At 34.3% G+C, this 21,321-nt stretch overlaps 1 protein-coding gene across 6 annotated transcripts in view; it reads left to right on the top strand.

Moving 5' to 3' along the window:
* LOC117169422 (protein decapentaplegic) overlaps positions 1-20,290 on the top strand; it is a 208,222-nt gene extending 187,932 nt beyond the window's left edge. For all 6 annotated transcript variants that reach the window (XM_033355793.1, XM_033355795.1, XM_033355798.1 and 3 more), the window contains 2 exons: positions 7,661-8,023; positions 18,070-20,290. In XM_033355793.1, the coding sequence (XP_033211684.1) occupies positions 7,661-8,023; positions 18,070-18,947 (1,241 nt within the window). In that variant the 3' untranslated portion in view covers positions 18,948-20,290. The remainder of the gene's footprint in view (positions 1-7,660; positions 8,024-18,069) is intronic.
* The last annotated feature ends 1,031 nt before the right edge of the window (positions 20,291-21,321 follow it).

Here is a 21,321-nt window from a genome sequence, read left to right as displayed (position 1 = left end):
TTGGGTTACCCAGCTAACACAATCGATTCTCTTTTATTATTTGGCCCATTTTTTATTTATTGGACCATTCACGAGGTTGCCATAAACTCTACCTCTAACGTTACTAAGTAAACCTGAACCTGTTCTGCTATTTGTACGGCTCCTTTATTTATATTGCGGTATAATATACCTATTCGCGGATTAAGAAGATTAGTTCAATTGTCACTTTCTGGTAGAAAAAATTTGTTGGGCTCAGGTCGTTCAGGAGAAATTGTAAAAGGAACCATAAAGCCATGTGGTGAGCGAGCCAACCTTTCAAAATATTGAACTCTTGGTGGAAATTAATGACCATAAGCTCTGTTGATTTTGTAAGGAGAAGTAGGAATTCGGGTCTTGATTCTTGTGTCAAAACAAATTAAGTTAATAATTACTTCCTAAATAAACATTTAGTTTTAAACTGCAGCAGAAACTTAATCGTTGTTGAATCCTAAAATAACTTGATAAATTAATTTGAATTCTTGTTTATTCAACAAATTGTTGTTGAATTATAAAAACAGTTTGTTTACTGCATATGTCCTAGTTGCTTCAAGATTCTGGATTTTAATGCACAATAGTAATTTATCGAATGTTATCACATTTAGTTTAAATTATAAAAATATGAGTAAAGTACAATTTTAAAATGCAGCATAACTTCATTAAAATTTTCCAGTTTTACATTAGCAAAGAGTCAAACTGTTTTTGTACTTTTACTGCTATAATTAGACTATAAGAAGAATAGGTAAACGGGATTTTTACTTGCACTCACCAACTCGTTTATGTAGAGAGGACGAGGTTCTAGGTGTCTAGAACAAGATTCATCATCCTTTTCTCATTTTAAACACGTGTCACTAATTTAATATGTTAGAAGTTATGACCAGGAAGGAAATTGTCATATGTTATTTATGTATGTAGATCACAGGCAGGCTAAATTCTATATCCTCAAATTTTGAAGTATGCATATAGATTTTTTTCTTAGATTTCTTAATTTTGATGCTATACAATTAATTTGTATCTAGCAATTTATTTATCTATGGGGAAGATGGGCTTATAATAACCACTGAAATGAGTTTGCTAAGATTTCGTATTTTATCGAGGTGTTTTTGAAGGTCTTAAAATAGAAGAAACGATGGAGTAGGTGCGAATATAAAATGAGCGCTTGAAATGAAAGTGATTGGAACTTGACCTTCATTGAGTAACTAGATTGTAGTGTCTCTAGCAATAGCTACTTGAGATATAACTACATCTTAAGCTCTTTTTTCGATTCAGTTATAAATAATTTATTAAGCTCCAGAACTGGTTAAAAAAACTTCTCTACAAGTTAAACTAAGTGGAAAATGATTGAATTCTTAAATGTATTCGCAAGGGTAATCGAATAATTTTACAGGTATAAGAAATACAGGAATGATACTGAATTGAAGAAGCCACTAAAAGTAACATTTAACATTTTAAGAAGTTTATTTTTGGCCAGAGAAAAAATTCGCCTCGTAAAATACGTTGAGTCGTCGAAGTTCTTCAATTATGAACCCGAAAAGGAAGCTCCCGACCCTGAATTAGTCCCTGTTGAGTCGGTAAGGAGGCTGGAGAGGTAAAATCACCAACATTAAAATGAGCCAGAACGTCGATAAGATCAGAAACGCGCATCTTCTTGGTCGGCGATTGACGGGATCCTTGGCATTGTTGGAGTCGAGGTCCCTTCCGGCGATCCAGAGTCTGCATACACGCCACACGCCACGGGCGGCTCGAGATCTGGCCAGCAAGATTATAAGAGTCTGCAGCAGACAGCCTGGCTCTAGCCTCTCGGCAACGGCAGCCTTTCCGTCTCCAACTCTATCTTCCCTCCTATACTATACCTATACCGACACAGGTCAAACACAGTCCATCGTCGTCCCACCTTTCTTCCCTCAAATAATCTCTTGCTCTTCCTCTTACTGCTTCTCTGGCTTCTCAGACTGCATTGTAGCAAGAAACAGCCAGACCAGACCTTGTTTCGATTTCGACGTCATAGTCATTCACTCAGAAATTCCGAAAAGACTGAAGGGTTGGAATCTCCTGAGAGCAGAAAGATTTTACAGAATTTGGAGTCTGGGTCCTAGCGTCGGTGAGTTAGCTAATCAGGAACCAAAATTGGAAATTTTAAAAGTGAAAAATGTGTATATTTTGTGCACTGGATTTATTGCTGATAAGGATTTCGGAGGATTTAAATATTTGTTATCAACTTTATGGAATCGCCATGGTCATCCGGATTTAGGAATCTTCTTATAAAAGAAGACTTTTATCGTTTTTTTTTTTTTATATATGGGACCAAGTAATCGTTATTTATACTCAGTCAAGTTTTCAGTTAATTAATTTATTGCCACTGAGCATCAGTTGAAAGCAAATGGATACTCATCCAGAAATTTAATTTAATGATATCAGGGAGTCAAATAATCACAAAGGAACTTAAAATTGTAAAACTTGAATGCATTCAATATTTAGGGGACTGAAAATTTGTTACTGAGGGAGAGGATGTAAAAATTCTTATTAGCATTAAATTTAAGGATATTGATACCCAGAACAGAATCCAAGATTTTTTACTGTCCTTCTCGTTTAAGGAATTTCTCATAACTTTAGGTTGAACAAAATGATTGAAAATGTTAATGATGTAATTTCGTTAAAAGCTCATTAAATTTTAAGATAACTTCGCATTTTTCAGAGATGCCGACAAACGATCGAATAAACACATAAAAATTTTTGATCTAATCCTTTTTTATAAAAGTATAACTTTTCTATATTCATGAAATTCAAACTATTAGCATCATTACATAAATATGTTTTCAGAAAAAGATGTACACCAGAATCATGATTGAATTGGAATTGAATTTAAGTTAAGTAGAACTTTATTTTATTTTTCATGTCTGAAAATTGATACTCCCGTAGAAGATTTGAATTTTTCTTTCCACTAATTGTGTGCCGTCGCGCAACGTTGCCACGTTTACTTCCTTTTGGTGATTAAAATGCTCAGATTTAATTAACTCAAAATAAGTTTTGTATGCTTAGTTGGTGTTAAGTTGAGATTTTTTTAAATAGATTACAATTCAACAATTTCGTATTAGAATTTTGTTCTCATTATTTAGTTTTTAATTTTTTAAATAAAATTTCAGATTGTATACGGTTTTTAACTGTAAGGTCTTTTGATTAGTTTTCTTTAAAATTTGAAAGACGAATTCTATATCAACGATTTGAAATTTAAATAATTTCCAGATTTGTGATTTTGAATAATTGGTTATTCAGATATTCAACACCTGTTCTTAAGTTTTTATGAATACGAAGATTTTCCCATCTAGAGACTTTAGAAAGAATTATAAATGAATTAACTTAAAAAATCGTCAGTTTGTATAGGTTTTCGGTCGGTGTCCGTCCACGTACTTTTTTCCGGCAATAGGATAATATCGGATTGGACAGGATGGGATGGAATAGAAGAGAAAGTATAAAAGTTAGGCATTGTTAATATCGCATTAAATAGGCTATGGACGAATTTTTTGTGGGCGCATATCGCCTGCTTTGGCTCATTTTTATTTTTTAAGACTTCTAAGTTTGCATCGAGAAAGCTTTCTAATTTTGATAATCCGCTAACTAAAGGCTTTTGAATTGAATTAATGTCAAATGATTAGATGCTCTTGAAATTTATAAATTTATCAAATTGTAATTTTTAAGAACATCAGTGCATATCTGCAGAATTGATTATAGTTAGCATTCAGAATAATTTATATTTTGAAATTGAACCCCTGCATGTCATTTTTATGGACAGAATTAATAAGGAATTTATTATAGTAAATTTGATACCAAATTGTACTTATCTTCTATAGATCTTTATCACCAATTAAAAAGAAAATGGACATACTTAGATTTGGATTTCAATTCCAAGCCTATAATGTTTCCATAAATAATTTGTACATAAGTATATTATGGACCATAATAGCAATAATTGGCCCAAAATAATTTCTCATTAAAAACTGTACATATGTATATCTCCTCTTATATTATTCATCAGTGAAAAGAGAGAAAAAAACCGGGAATTTCAAACTGCAGTAAACATATTAGTAATAGACTAGTTGGCATAGAACATGGGTTACAATTGAGTTTAAGCAATCAAGAATATCAAGATCATTGATTGGAGCTATTGATTTGTTACTCAGGCATTAATTAGATAATGGGAATAGCACTTTATCACTTCTCGTGGTAGTTTTCCGTGTATTTACTTCACTTGTTGTAAAATCAAATGAAAGAAACCTGACTTTTTTCCTAATTTTTTTCTTTTCCAATTAACATACTTGCTCTTTTGATAAATATACTTCATTAGTTAAAGGAACTGCATTCGTCGTATAAATAGTCCAAGAAAATTAAAGAAAGTTCACCAAACTCTTCTATATATCGGAGCCAAGAATCATGTTTAGTATTTTTTTATGATACATAAGAACTAAATATCTACTACAATAATCTAAAGCTAGGTGACACGAAAGTAATGTTTCATTTGATTAATAACAAGAATATTCTAGTAGCCAAGTTATTTTTATTTTGATAGAAAGCCCTCATTTTACTTGCTCTAAAAATATCTGCTGAAAAATGAAATTGAGAAAAAAAGAGCGAGGCTCTCTAACCGTATGATTGAATTATACACTCTTTCATTCTGATTTGGTAAATTGGAATTTGTAGTAAACGATTAAGATTTTCTGTTGAGTAGTTAAAGCGTTCGAATGAGCCTAACGTCACATCACGTGCGCGCAACGTGGTTCACTTTTCTGTGAAAAATCAAAAAGCATTACCCACTACAACTACACTACACTACAGAACCCGACGAGAGAAAGCTGCTTGGTTGACTCGCAGGTGCTTTGGACCTGGTTAAACGCACACCTCATCTCGCAGCTGGCCGGTGCAAGCTGGCTATAATGGATTTTAAAGTATGCGCGAGAATACGTTACGCACGTATGTATTTACACGTCAAGATTACTTTTTTTTTCTCCTGCTGGCAATAAGTTGGCATCGCCTGCACTTCGTAAGAACGAGTACGCAAATTAATCGATACCATCGTCGAAGGAAACTACTGACGCGCGAATCGCTTCTGGCGCAACTCGCTATAAGCAAATGAATCATCAATCATCAATTTCATTTTCCCGAGTCACAGATGCGAAATTTACGAGCAGACGAAAATTGCCCTTCTACTCGAGATCCTCTTTCAGGAATTTCTTGTCGAGCTATGATAGCCTCGGAATAATATGTCATCCCATTATCTGGTTGATCTCAATGAAATATTGGACAGGGTTTCTTTCTTCCCGAGGCAGCTTAGAATAAAAAAATAATTTAGGAGTGAAGCTTCTCTTGATAAATCGCAAAGCTCTCGATAAGATCCGAGGTTTTATTTAAGTCCGATGATCGTGTCTGAATTTTTCGCTGGACCGGTGAAGTATAAAACAAGAAGTTTCAGTATCTGCTTTTAAGTTGAAAGACAATTAAATTGTATTAGTTTTGTGATGTCTTGTTGATAGAGTCTTCAGATTTCAATATAAACTTAGTCCGAATCAAGCCACCGTCAAAGTCTTCTTTCGAACTCCTTTTGAATCTATAGATTTAAATATCAGTGGCTTGGTGGCAGCCAGTTTGAAAATTATTTGGATCCGATTTGAAAGAATCAAGTCGTCTGTTTGACAGAATCTGATTGCACAGTAGCAATCTTTTGCATATTTTACTTCGAGCCGGTTCAACCGTCTTACGGTTCTCTCTTTATAGGATGCTAATACCACTTCCAGGTCTTTATTTTCATTCGCTCTGCAGGAAATAGTCCATCGAATCAGACTTGTTCGAGTAGGATTAATAGAGTTTTTTAATATTTCGAGGACATCAAATGAATTTAAATACAAGCTAATTAATTCAAATTTAAGAAATCTGGAATTAATTTTTCAGATATATGGTATAACTATGTTTTCAAACTTAAAGCTTTGATATTGAAAGCTTTTCAGTTGTCCGCGCAGTTAAATTTGACAGCCTTCAAAATATTTTCAGATTTTGTTAAGTTTTTTAGTTTTTAAATTCATGATTTAAAGTGTTTTCAGATTGGGACTGTTCTTTCATGAGAATGATTTCGAACGGAATAAAGATCACCAATAACATTTTAGACTTTGAAAGGAAATTTAAGAACATCAACTTTAAAAAGAAAAATTGTGTAATAAAAAAGTATGTTTCTAAAACAATCATATAACTGGCTCATTAGAGACTTGTTATTTAGAAACATACTTATCTCATTTTATGATTTTAAGTCCTTTTGTGCAATTATGTTACACAAACTGATTTTCTTGAGTATGTTTTCTTTAACAAAAAAAACTGATTTTTGGAAGCATCCTTCTTTTTAAGCCTTCTTGTTTAAGTTTGTTACTAAATTTATGGACTTTTTAAATTTTATGTTTTTAAATTTCATTCAAAAATTTTAATAAGCAGATACACTACGGCCTTGCTACTGTTCTGTAAAGTTTGTTTCTTGGTCAGCACTAGAACATTCTCGAAACTTTCAAAAATCCCCTTATCTCATGACATTTTTTATATTTTGATTCTTCTATTATACAGTGGTTGCAAATTGGAAAGTTTTTAAAATTGCACCGATTTACACTTCAAAATCGTTTATAATTGCATCGAAAAATTAAAATACCGCTTTTTGAAATTGTTTCGAGTAGAAAAAGTCTGAAAATAAATAGTATTCATGTGCTGAAGCCTGAAAGTATAAAAATAATTCAAACTTGAATCGTATTTAAAAAATCTCAGATAATCGCACTTTGACACTTTTATTTATCATTTTTCAGGCCCAGCGTGTCCTTACTTAATCTTCTTTTCTGTATACAATTAAAAAAAAAACTTATTTAAAATTGGATTACTCATTTGTAGAATCCTATATTTTTCCTGAAACAACTTCTCCCATAAATTATGACTTTGCCACAGCTTTCATAACATCGCAAAAGCTATTTCCTTGAATCAGTTGAATTTTCAGTTATGTCAACAAATTATTCTCTCACACTTCGTCGAAATCTTTAAAGACAACCGAATGTAAAAACATTTTATGCAAGCAGAGAGATTTATTCATAAAAACGCCGTCGCTGTCAAATGTAAATTTTTTAAAGTGTAAACATTTGGATGTTTGGAAACCCTGCACTTCGAATCGTTTTTTTCCTACCGTGGAGAATTTGCACTTTCATAAACTGTAATTTCTTCAGTCAACTGAGAAATATTTTTCAACTCCGAAATAAATTATTTCTCATTTGGAAATATGAGAACTTTTCAATTTGGATATAATTTTTAACTTGAATATAAACTTTTCAACTTTAAAACGATTTTGAATTACAAATACCTAGCAATATTGAGATTCTTATCTGATTTGAAAAGTTTTACAGTTTTAAATTCATTCAAATATAGAATAGTTAAAGTATAGAATTCGCTGAGAAGTATTTTCAAGAAAAAATTGTTTGGGTGATTTTCTGGGACTGATATTTTTTTAAGCTTTTTAAGGTGAGAAAGGGTCCGTAAGGAATTCCAGATAACGTAAAAGAGTGTTTCTAGAAAGTAAGAAACCGGTTAAAAGCAATTTGAACAATTCTAATGATTCTCCTTTTATCTGTTTTAGGAGTGGCAGTGCCAGTGACTGACGTCACGATGCGCATGTTGCTGCTGCTGAGATTGGTGTTAGCGGCAGCGGGTGTGCTGCTGGCGAGTGCGAACTCGCAGAAAAACTCGAATTACTCGACTCACGACGAGATGCAACACCAGATCGATTCTCAGGAACGCAAACAAGCACTTGTAGGATTGGAGGCCAGCCTCCTTTCTCTACTCGGCATGTCGAAAAGGCCCAGGCCCGCGGGTTCAGCTCACGTTCCTGCATCCCTCAAAGAACTCTATATTCGCCAAAACTCCATCGGAATGGCCAATATCGCCAAACGAGGGATTCATGCTAGTTCAGCAAACACCGTTCGTGCCTTTAATCATATCGGTTAGTATTTGCATGACTTTATTAGAGTCACTTCAAATTTTCACGTTGCTGCGGGTTGCGGGTTCAATCCTCAATTGCTGGTGATTTATTTATTGAAGAAGAATTGAGTTTCAAAGAAGAAGAAAATCAGTATCAGGTCGCTGATTTTACATCTTCGAAAAGTGCAATTATCCAGAGTATTTGGGATTTTTAACGTCTGATGTCGATTTTCAAGTTGAGTCAGTTCATATTTTTTCAATATTTGGTCAATATTTAATACTCAGTATTTCAATATTTCAGTATTTGGATTAATAATTAGATTCAGAGTCATTGTAGTTCAGTTTTTTGCTCTGAAGTAATTCTTGTTTTATTAACACGGTTCCAGCTGGACCGGGAAATGACTGGGATTTTTTAAAAGTTTTTAAAATACAAACCTTTCGAATGACTTCATATATCATATGAAACTATACAATGAATGAGTTCGAGTTTCAGTTCTTTTGAGCTTGAAGATTTAATACAGAGCTTTAAAAAATGTAGACATTTTGAAGTCGATTAACTGTAAACATAAATTAATTGAAGGTTTTTTAAATGTAATTACAATATTTAAAATTTAATAATAATTGACTGCGAAATTTTTTAGAAATTAACAATACCTGTCGGTTCCAAATCAAAGGTTCAAAATTGTAATAAATTGTTCAAAATTTATTTTTTAAATTCAAATCATTTCAAATTACGCAGCTTCTAAATAAGACATCAAAACATTTTGTTTTAACACTGGGCAACTATATTTCAGCATTCGTTTAAAATTTAAAACTTCTATCTGAAGTTGTTAAATTTCGGAGTTTTACAATTATTGAACATTTTTAAATATTCAACAGTGAAATTGACCGCTTGGATTTATTTATTACCCAATAAAAAGTATGTGCAATTACTTGCAATTTTACTTCATATTAGGTACATGAAATTATAGTTTTGATCTAGTCAAAAAATTACTACGATCTCAATTAATATTTTTAAAAGTTTTTAGTGTGGAATATTCAATTTTGAAATATGCAAGGTTTTTAATATTTGATTTTGTAATAATTAATATGGGACGGCATTTAAGTCAAGTTTTCATGTTTACTCTTTCCAATGAAAGAATATTGAAGGCTTCTGAGTTGACATTTTACCACTTTGAATATTTCAACGTAAAGTTGTTTAATATAAAATTATTCAAATTTTCATTTAAAGGTTTTGAATGAAATTCAAAAGACTGAATACTTTCACTTACATATCAAGATTGATTACTTCCATTAAAAAAAAATCTGCAGCTTTAGAAGCTTGAATTTCTTAATTATAATGACCTGGAAAAATGTAAATCGGGAACTTTGTATGTTGCATTTTAGCGACCACCCTGAACTTTCATTCTCTTTGAAATGTCTGAGACTAAGGAAAGGAATGAAATAAATGTCGAGATGATTATCAAAGAAAGAAAAATGAATACGCATGGTATTCGAGAGTGGTCAGTATTCGGGATCATTCGGAAGCGAAATCGGGTTAACGATTGGTAAAGGCACGAGATCTCGAATTTGAGTGGGCTTTAGTCTCGCTCTATCCGCGATTCGTCTCGCTATTTATTTTTCCATGCCTGTCTCGATTGTCAGGTAGGACGAATCTCACGTACCTAATGCAATTATCTGCTGAGAGCGTTGATTTAGATTTTAGAATGAATATTTATGTGTAGAACTAAGGCTAACTTAAACTGTGACCCTTGGCAACAATGCTACTGAGAAGGATCTCATTTCAGATTTAGATTAAGAGTTTTAGGCTGTCGCTTCTTCGTTGGCGATTACTTAACCCCTAAACCTGACCCGCCTAATGCTGAAGCTAAACTAAACCAACCTAATCGTACTTAAAGTCCAATAGGCAGGAACTTCTTGGGCACGTGCTGCGAGGGTGCCACGCGCGGCTCGTATTTCCTCATTAGCATTGGGATACTCACCATCCTGATTCCGGCCGTCTGGGAAAATTTATGTGTCAAATTAGTATCAAAACTTACTATCACGCTATCTCCTCTTTTCTCGTTGGAAAAACTTTCTTCTTTTATATTTTCCATAACAATTTTTTAGACTTATTTCATTTTCTAGAATTCTCTTATCAATCTAAGTTCTGAAAATCGTTTAGAAATTTAATTTCGTATGATTTAGGATGGAACCAAGACTTCAGGATTGTCTGAATTCTTAATTTCTTTGTTGAGAAAAATTGGAAAGATTCAGGATTATAGCAATGCTTGTGGTCAGTCAATTCTAAAAATAATTCCCTCTCGACAAATATAATAAGACGTTAAGATTTTTAACTGGAAGAAATTATAAGCCTGTTTTCGTTTATGAAGCAGAAGAGGAAAGGATGTTGGCAGTCCTGTCGATGGTCCAGTTTGGTCCATTTGCTTGGACAGAGGCTTTGTAACTGATATCCTCGGCACTCCACCTTTGCCCAACCATTTTATCGTTTTCTATTCTAGTGGCATCGTATCATGCTAAGTCCGAGTCACGGTTACGCCCATATTTCACTCGAAAGGACTATTGTCCAGCCAAATCCTAACAGCCGTGCAGAGCTGCTGGATTCACTTTAAATAGCTTCCAATGGGCCGAAGTTAAAAGGTCGACCTCAGCCAGGCGCGAGCCACTCGACTTGACTTTCAACAACGTTTCAACGCCGATCTTTGTTGTCAAGGATTTTCCCCTCTCAATTCCCGCCAACAATGCGAAGCTAAAAGGAGCTACAAGATTTCGGTCTATTAGAGTTGCATCAAACATACAAAAGAAGGAGCTGTACAATGCAAGAAAGGTAAACTTAAACCGACAACTCACAACACCACTATGATCACCCAAACAGAGAAAGAAAACACTTCAAAAAGTGCAATTTTTCATTCCTAATTGAGAGACATATGAAAAAGGACCAGAGGATATCAGAAAAAAGTAGATGGAGCAGAGTATTCGAGGAATTGTGCGGATGTGGTTGATCATTGAATAATTTAAGAATCCATTCGTTTCTTTCTGAGAATTCATTAGTGGGAGAAGCAGAAATAGAATTGTTGTAAAAAGTAGCAGTCTTGGAAATTGACTAATTTAATAGTAATATATACTTAAGGTAGAGGGATCAAATTCTATTTACATTCAAATCTAATGCAATCCGCGGTTTTGCAAATTTGAACAATTTGATACGATCTTCTTCCTTCATAAGGTTTACTCTCCTTTAGATATACTCAACGTGGAATCTGAATCGCCGGAACCTCGGTAAATTTACTTTGAAATTTTTTCCACGGTTTGCAAAATCCTTGGAACAAATTAAAAAGAATCTTTGAAATTGTCAGTGTCTTCTGTATTAATTTCGGAAGAACTTTGTGAAAGCACATTGTTGAAAACAGGCTTCATTTTTTGTAACCAAGTGAGGTTATTATTAAATAAACCAATTCTCGTTTAAGCTCATTTTAATTTGAAAAATATACGGTTTTTATCTGAAAGTCAGTGAATAATCTACTTGGTCATTTTTCCATCTAAAGATCCTTTTGAAAAAATCATGACGTGATTTTTTGTCAGTATAGAATTACAACAAATAAGCCGCTATCTTAAGACATTTTTACATTTCTTTCGTTTTTTCTTTGAACAATGACAATAATTTTACGTGTATTACAAAGTATCATGAATAATTGTTAATGTAAATTGTAAAGCAATGCTTAGTACATTTCATTACAAAACAAAATTAAGCTACCCGTTCAATAATGTTTAAAATATTTATTTGTTTATTACATTTATTTATACAATTGACTAAATATTACAATTTTGTTGTAAGAAGTGAAGCCTTTTTTATATTTGTTCATCTTATAGGCCAAGAAAACTATTTTGACTGATTTTGAATATTTTCTAATCATTGAAAAATAGAAAGGAGAACGTCGAATTTTCAAGCAAATGTTGTTAACAAGAAAGGTTTTATCAATTTAATGCAGATTTGCCTTCAGGTTAATTTGTCCACGCAAATTCAATTTGGCCCCACAGTGAACGCCTTTTTTGATAGAGAAAATTATTTTTAGAATCGATGGTCCACCTCAAAAATATTTGGTGCACCACATTTATAGCCAGGAATATAAAACTCTCTCCATAAGCGACGAGCCTCCTGTTTGCATTTTGGGACGAAACAAGAGAAAAAATAACCAGAAATTGAGAAAAAGTAATAGCGGTCCAAATGCCTGGTTTCTGGAATTTCAGGTATTAGACCGCCTCTCGAAAGGCGAATGGCGATTTTCCTGCTAAAAATACTACACCTCAATCTCAAAAATGTACTTAAATTCAAAGAACAGTTATCTAGATTAAAGTTAGTTTATCATAATGTAAGAACCCGTATGATTGAATTCTGAAGTTCAGGCATTGGCCTTAAATTCAGACAATTTTTTGCTGAATTTCAGATTCTAAGTTAATTTTATTTTTCTTAATTAAAAGTTTAACATTTTTAAGTATTCGTTTTTAGTGTGATTTTTTTTCAACGATTGAGGAAAGTTTTAAATCTTTGGCGCTGTTCAGACTTGATTTCCAGAAAATTCGTCGTAAAAGCGAATAAATGCTCGGCACGAACAATATTTTGTATTGCAGATACGTGTTTTACAATTTACATAAAGATCGTGGAGAGAAGGTTCGTTTAGTTTTATAGCAGTTCACTGATAGTTAACCTTCAAGGTAACTCGGACAGCCAGTTTATAGTGAGTGAGGTTGTGCATCAGTGCATGACATTACAGACCACTCAGCGACAATTTTGTGCGCTAGTTTGCTCTCGTTTAATAATGTTTACTTTCGTTCTTTGTACGCTATTTATAGTTCAGTCGAGTCAACTAATTACTAATCTATACTGATTTAATTTCTGCTCACGAGATCAGAAATGCATGCAGAACTTATTTTTCATAATGCAATTTCAGAATCGTGTATCGTACAAGATTACAAGAATATAAAATGATTTTATCAGAACTATTGGCAAAAATGTCGTTCCAGAAGTTCCAAAATCTCATAAGAACTCTTCATTAAAATGTAAACTGCTAAAAAAAATGCTAGGAAGAAATCGCTAAAAATTCGTCACATATTTGCAATAGACAATTTACTTTCTTTGGTTTCTGCGGACTCTGTCTCAGTAGTTAACTGAACGCAATTTGCCGATGACATTTAGGAGACGCTTTAATGTCTGGTTGCGCCAGTCTTTCTCAAAAGTTGACCTTCCCACGCTCGAGAAGTAGGAACTAAAATGAAGATTATTCAGTCTTTTGATAATTAAGTTTTTTTTTCCGTGCCACTAGAATCGCTTCATTAAATTTATTATATCCGTTCAATCTACACTGTTTTGGATGTAGGCTCGTGTTTACATTCAAGAATGGAAGAATGTTCTTTTGAGATGTAACCCTAATTTTTATAGGCAAATTATGCTGAAAATTGGTCAATTTAATTTGTATACGAATCTCCGATTTCGATTTTGAAATATATAAATTATGGAAATTTTCGTAACCATCTTGGCTGAGTTAAAAAAATATTGCGTAAGTCTTTAATTTTTCTTTATTTTTCTCTCTTTAAAATACACTTATATCAAAATTTGTCTTCTATTTTCTCGCATGGATATAAATTCCATGATACGAATTTTCGAATTTTTTTGCTTTCCTTCGTTATTAGGTAGGCGTAGGGGCATCGGCGTGGTCCGCTCGGGTTCGAATCCGTTTACCCATGGCTATTTTTATATGACTTTACCATTAAAATATATAAGGAAGTGTCGGTTATAATGGATTGCATTTGTCCTAAATACAAATATTTTTGTGTATTACAAATTTCCGTGCAGGTGAAGATTATTGAATAAATAATTTAATAATAAATTATTTGTTTAGAATTTTTCTAGTTGAAAATAATTAAGAACAAATATAATGAAGAGTAAAAACTAAATTTAAAAAAATGGTTCTAATTTCAATTTAGAAATCTTTTTCATTTGAAAATCATAAAAACACAAAGGGTTCTACTGTTGATAGGAGTCATATTTGATGTTTAACCCTATTTAAAATCGAAGTAGTAATTGCGTACCATTATTATTATTATTATTATTATTATTATTATTGTAAATCGAAGGTTAGCATATCGAAAGAGCACAAATGTGATTATTACCTATTTTTCAGGAGACAAAAAAATGTTTCCAAAAATCAACTTTTCAATTAAGAAACCTCACAACAAAAATGTATTGCCGTATGATAAATTCTGTAGATATTTAAACTCCAATAAAAATACCGAATTTTTTATTTTCTACTCAGGTTTAAGTTAGAAAAGGTATGAATTAAAAAATTATTTTTTAGAAAAATGATTGCAAAGCTTTAGCTTCACAAAAAAGAATGTAGTTTAAAAGAATGCAAAATTGTAAGTCATAGATTTCGGAAGCTCTATTATATACTTATTATCATTGATAATTATTCAAATTGGAGCTGCCTATTTCCCTTAATTTTTTTCTGCAATCAGATTGTGAGGTCTGATTTTGGTTCAAACTTCAAATGGAGATGTAGGAACATCCGGAGCAGCAATCTTAGAGAGAAATAATGATAAGCCATGTCTACCTATGTCTTAAATTAAAGCAACCCTCTGAAACGCATTTCACCTCTGATTATCTTAAAACGAGGATACGTGTGCGTTTTATGAAAGCTCGAGTGGAAACTTTCCGATACGTTAAGAGGTTCATAATTTGAAGCTAAATTGTGCAGTAACCAAGATTCATTATCTGATGCAGATAAATTATCTTTGGAGAACTTCTTCAGGACCACCCTCTGAGTCATTGTGTGCTGGTCTTAGCTATTTTAGTACCTACTAGTTTTACCACCTGCTAATATTAACTATCTTGGTCACATCCAACTGTTGACGTCCTTATTTCCGAAAATTTTTCAAAATCCATTTAGGATTAACTGGTCTCTGCCGAAATTTTATTTCTGGTTGCATTGTTCCCTCAGGAAATAACTGGCCCACTTAATTTATTGTAGACCTAAACTTTTGTTGGTTTTGACTTTTGAGGTTCAACCCCATTTTGCTTGAATTTAATAACAACAGTATTGTATTGCGTTTCTGGCAGACAGTTTGGCGCGAAATTATTCATCGAAAATGGAAACAGCAGGTAGAGAACAGGTTTCAGAACGAAGGTACTCGACCTTCCGAATGAATAGAAAATAGGTTCTGCAATTTATCAGTTTAAAGTTAATTTACTACCTGATTATTTGCATTGTTGTGGATTTTGAAGTCTTTTTCGAATTCTAGAATCTAGAGATATACGTCTGTTGGGTAGCTACGGCAGTACCACCAATTTGAAACTATTGGGAAATTTGAATTCAATTTTATCAAGAAATCTTATGGTAAATATTGAATTTTAGACCTCAGTAATATTTCTGATTAAAATGAATTGCTACTTACTGTTCTTTTTCATTAAAATTCCTATAATAACGTTGAGATACCAAATAATTCGCGTATCAGATGGCACTTCTATCAAGTTAAAAGAGATACCCTACAGGGGTATACAAATTACTACTGTAATGAACAACCAGTTTCAGTTCTAAAAAAAACTTTCTGGAAAAAGCGACTTTAAAATTTAAATTAAGAAATATTTTATTGATACATATCGATTCTTTTTGCTTATATCTATCACCCTCAGGTATTCATTCAATTCGATCCTTAATATAAACGGTGAAATCCTCGCGTCATTAAAAACGCGGAGGCTTTGAAATCTATCCTTCATAAAGAGGTTCGAATTTTTATTGAAGCTTCTTAAAAGGATTAAGCCCATTAAACCGCCTTTATTTTATTCGGGAGATTGACTTTGATGCTTCGCATTATAAAGTTTTATCGCGATATATAGACCCTTTTAATAATGACGAAGATTATAAAGCTATTCCAGAATATCTGTAAAATAATCTTTATGTTTTTAATAAATATTTCATGGTTTTAAATAGTAATTCTAATCGCTAGAATAAGTATATTGTATTCTTATTTCATTGGATTAATGAGACTTTTGGGAACTAATATTATTTGACTTTAAAATATGATCGAAGTAAGGACGGCTTAATAACTCAATCGAAATAACTCTAGACAATATTGTTTTCAAATGAATTATTAAACCAAATATGTGTTTTTTTTTGTTCTTATAAAGATTGGAGATATTTATTGTTCCGCATGCCCATTGACTTTTTTTTCTTTCATGGACTGATATCTATTAATATATCTAATTTAAAGATCCTTTTTGGTTCCTATTAGAAGTTAGAGATGGAAGCGATATGTTTCCAAAAATTTCAATTGCGGTCGCGTGGAAAAAGAAGAGGTTTGGCGGCACTCCGGGCGGTCGCCTTTTTTGCCCGCCCCTAAAGCCGACTCTGAATACACCTTTATTCCCTAAAGATCTTATGTAAATAGTAGTAACAGGCCAATAATTCATCAAAATTAAAAAAGAGAAAATCAAACGGCTGCTTAAGTTTATTCACCACCTGGACTCTTCGAAGCGGAATTATTATTTGAATCAATTAACTTAGAGAAATCAAGTTCTGCTATTGATGGAGTAGAAAACTAGAGGAATATTATGTTTTTACATTTATTTAATTATGACAATAATATAAAATAAAATTTCTCTCTTGAGAATTGAGAAAATGATTGATATAATTGCAATTTATTTTTATATTTGTCTATGATTATGGAAATTAGGAATGTTTTCATTCTTAAGGAATTTTTATTTAAAGACTTAGATTTGGCGTTTCACCCAATTTGATCGTATTGTCGTATTTGCAAACTACAGTATTTGAATTTTAAATAGCTTTTAGTATTCAAACTATGAGAGAATTTTGCAACGACAAAATAATAATAATAATAATAATAATAATAATAATAATGAAGAAAGTAATTCTTATAGTTCTCAAGAACTTGAACGAGATTAAAATTTTTTTATTTGCATCACAATAGTTTGCAATTATTTGGAAGTCACTTCATCATAGAAAGTTGATTTTTTTCTTTCTTTTAATTTTTGGAAAGCACTGACCTTCTGTACACTATTTTGGGATATAATAGTTGATCAATTCTTGAAATTTGTAAAGCAATGGATTGACTCTTTACTAAATTTAAGATAAAATAAATTCCCATTTAAATGTTCCCAACTAAATAATTAAAAGTAAAAATGTATATCCAAATGATATCGTTATTGCTTGAATACATTCAAAACCTAAACAATTTCAGTTCTATAATTTTTTTTTGCAAATCTCCATCAGTTTGCTGATTTTATTTATGCATGATATATTTTTATTTTTCTGGAGCTTTCAAAAATTGGAACTCTGGAAGTCCTGTTTTTGTACTTGAGAATTATTTTGTAAAATTAGACCATTGCGCAGAATCTGTCAATCTTATTGAAAAGGGACAGCACTTCAGTTTAATTCGGCGGAGAGAAAAGCACTAGAATTACGCGCCGGGTCTGTCAATCCCTTAATGACTTAATGAGTAAGTAGTTATACTTGCCAATAGTTGCGTTCCATTTCTTCTACTTTCTTCTTCTACCTCTGGGATGGGTATAGATGATCAGAAAAAGAACGAAAGGACCTTAGGATTGCTGGATGGAATTCGAGTGCGTCTATCCATGGACATATTGACCGCAAAACGGAATACATGTCCACCTTGAATAGGTTTTGAATTGAAAAAAGGGTCCTAAAATAGCCATTAAAGAAGCAAAACTCCGATAAAAACAAAACCAACAGTTGGGTTGTAGGCTCTGCCAAATTTTGCCAAACTGTAAAACTCATTTAAGGTAGTTGGCACGCCAATAATCAGTTCGCTACACACTAATTTTTGAAAAATGGTTGAATTTAAATAAATAATGGCTTATTTTTTCGGGAAGATATTCCATGCAACTACTGTTTTCACTTTTGAAAATAAGAACATTATTTCTAATATGGTTAGATATTTGTTAAAAAAGTGTTTAACTGAACCTTAGTGAATTTTACACACTCGTACTAATTCTCTATCGTTTTTAGACTAAATTAACCCTATCCTTTTTGCTTTCAGACAGTGAGTTGGACCACAAGTTCCAAACCCCTCACAGGTTTCGACTCCACTTTGACGTAAGCGGGGTCCCATCCCACGAAAAGCTGCAAGCCTCGCAGCTAAGTCTTTCGAGGGTATCTCTCCCAGACGACGGTAGAGAAGGTCGTCGCGCAGTGCGGATATTAGTCCATGACATCATGCGACCCGGGGTCAAGGGACGCAGCAAGCCCATTTTAAGGCTGATCGACAGTCAGGTGGTGGACGCTCGCAAGAACACGTCAGTCAGTCTAGACGTGCAACCAGCTGTGGAGAGGTGGCTGCTGAGTAAAAGAGGAGCTGAGGAGAACCACGGGCTGCTGGTCGAGGTCGTGGGTGCCCACTCTGACCAGGCAGGGAAGCATGCCGAGCACGTGAGGCTAAGGCGTAGCGTCAACGAGTCTCCCGACTCCTGGGTTACTGCTCAGCCAACGCTCTTCACCTACACGGACGACGGCAGAGGCAAAATGGCCACCGCCAAGCAGATTCTCGATCGGCGAGCTAAGCGTGCTGCAGCACGCGGTAAGAATCGCACGAAAAACAGCAGGGATAACTGTCGAAGACATCCGCTCTACGTCGATTTTGTTGATGTCGGTTGGAACGACTGGATCGTCGCTCCGCCTGGATACGATGCCTTTTACTGCCACGGCGATTGTCCGTTTCCTCTCGCCGATCATCTCAACTCGACGAACCACGCCATCGTCCAGAATCTCGTTTACTCGACAAACCCCAGCATGGTCCCCAAGGCCTGCTGCGTCCCCACAGCCCTCAGCTCCATTTCCATGCTCTATTTGGACGAGGAGAACAAGGTGGTCTTAAAGAACTATCAGGACATGGCGGTGCTTGGTTGCGGCTGCCGCTGAGGCTGAGCTGAAGAGTCAAGAGCTGCTGAAGAAACCGAGAACTCGAGAAGAGGAATCGAGAGGAATGCCGAGTCGAGTCGGCCCGAGAAATTCTGCAGGTAGGCGAGCCACCAGCGAGAAAAGGAGGGAAGAAGAATATTTAAAGAGAGAGGTAGAAACTCCTGGCAGCCCAAGACTTGCGTTCGAACAGATTGGAATGGATTGGAATGAGTACGCTGCGACTTGTCCCCACTTTCATCCTTACCTCCGACTTACTTGCTCGTTAGAACGAATGGCGAATGGCGCTGCCGCATTCTCCACAGTTTCAGTAATTAACAAACGCGGCGGCCTATGAACTAAGAGACCGATAGGCAAAGTCGTGGCAAAGCCAAACCTCCTTGGACGCGCGTAATTTATTAATAAGGCTGTAGCGAAAACCGGTATAGATTTATTTAGCCTCCGCGGATATGCTGTTCTGTTCGAAAAGACCAATGTGTGCGCATGTCTGTATAGATGATTGGATTTTTTTAGCCTGTGTCTGTGTGTGTGTAAGAGAGAGAGAGAGAGAGAGCGCGAAAGCTCTGGGAGATGGAGTCGAGGATTTCCTCGCTGGATGCGATCCAGCGGGATTCGAATCGCCGCGCCGCAGGCGATTCTGGATGGAAAAGTAGCGTCCGGTACACGCGCCACTCGCAAGAATGCGTGTACGTTCGCTCTACGTTGCGTCACTGACAGTCAACAACCCGATGCATGTGCGCGAGCGTAAAATCGGTAATTTTCCGATTCCCGAGTGCGACGTTACTGGTCGAATTATTATGACGGGCGGAGGTGTCTTTTTGTTTTATACGAGCAAGGAGCAACATGAATGATGCAATGTCTTCCTCCTAGTGATCTCGAGAAAATCGAAGAAATCGAGATCCGAGAGACGAGCTTAGACTGTGTTTAGACTTAAAGAAAAAGGCGCTGTGACGCCGTGAGTCTTCTTTAAAAAAAAAGAAAAAGCGTCTTGCTTTGGACTACTGTCTTTTTTATGAACGCGAGTAATATATTTATGTATGTGATTCCGTATTACAAAATTAAATATTTAACGTAAACCGTACCTGCTTAAGGATTATTATTTATTATTTTTGCTAACGAATTTTTAGAAAGCGCGTGTATATTTGTACAAATTTTTGTTAATATTATGAGTATCTGTCTAGCTGCGATGTAAAATGTGTGAATAGGTAACTATATGTACACACTGTAAATAAAAGCGTGTCTTGTAAAGTATCGTGTATCGTGTATATTTTAAAGAGAATACAAATGTTTACCGATGTTCGTATAGTTTTCCATTGTACATAAGGAATAAATCCGAAACTTGGTAATCACTGCGTTTTTTTATTTCCCTTCTTTGTAGAATGTAAATTCTTCGCAATAAGTGCGAGTAACTTTCACTGTTTTATTAAATATGACTAAAATTAAACAAATTTACCATTTTTTTTTGCACCTCACTTCTTGGGATTTACTACTTGGAACCTTATTTCCAAGACTTATGGTATTTGGGCTTTCGGCTTAGGACTTTTTTTTAGAAATTAATGTTTGGGATCTTATCTATGGGGAGGGGGACTTATAAACGAGTCTTGTATTTTTGAGTTTTGTCATTTTGGGTCTTACGAAAAATCTTTCTTGTAGATGCAGAATTGCCTAATTCTTGAATCAAGTAAAGATGGTGCGGGTGGGTAAAGAGAAAGTTCCTTTGCAAATCGTGTTTTAAAGTCGGAAGCGCTAGAAATCCAAAGCCGTATATTATCTGAATGTAATTTGAATTTTCTACTTTTTAAATATTTATTTAGTTAATAAATTCGCCAAAAGAAAGAGCTTGGTTTAATATGTGAAGCCAGGTGTTTTTTAATGAATGGAAAAATAATTTTCTTGTTAAGTGGATCTTGAAATGTATATAGTCATGAGATGTTCAACACCTCGATACATTAAGGCTGGTAACAAATAAGAGTGGAGTAGTGAACACTGAACACGGTTTTGCGTAACTCGAGGCGTATATGTAGGTATATGCCACACCTAGATCCACGTCAAGATCACTCGAGATTTCTGAGCGGATCGGAGGGCACTGGCTGAGGCTTTAAAAAGCGTCCGCATCCTGTTATTAAGCATCGTTAAGTGGTTCGTTATGACAAATCAAGATTTTCTCAGCCCACACAGTTCGAAACAAAGGGCACTCGAAACTTATTATATAGCACATCCTGCCCAGGAAACATCTCCTTCTGTGCTAACAAATTCACCGCCAGATGTTCAACAACCTTCACATATTACCTTTAACTCCACTTCGAAATTTATTACTTTTTAATAACAGTCGCTACATTCCTTCATTCATTTTTTTAAATTCTATTATTTTTCTATT

The sequence above is a fragment of the Belonocnema kinseyi genome, chromosome 3, assembly GCF_010883055.1.
Source record: "Belonocnema kinseyi isolate 2016_QV_RU_SX_M_011 chromosome 3, B_treatae_v1, whole genome shotgun sequence".
In the NCBI taxonomy this organism is placed as follows: Eukaryota; Metazoa; Arthropoda; class Insecta; order Hymenoptera; family Cynipidae; genus Belonocnema; species Belonocnema kinseyi.
This window is presented reverse-complemented; position numbering and strand designations above follow the sequence as displayed.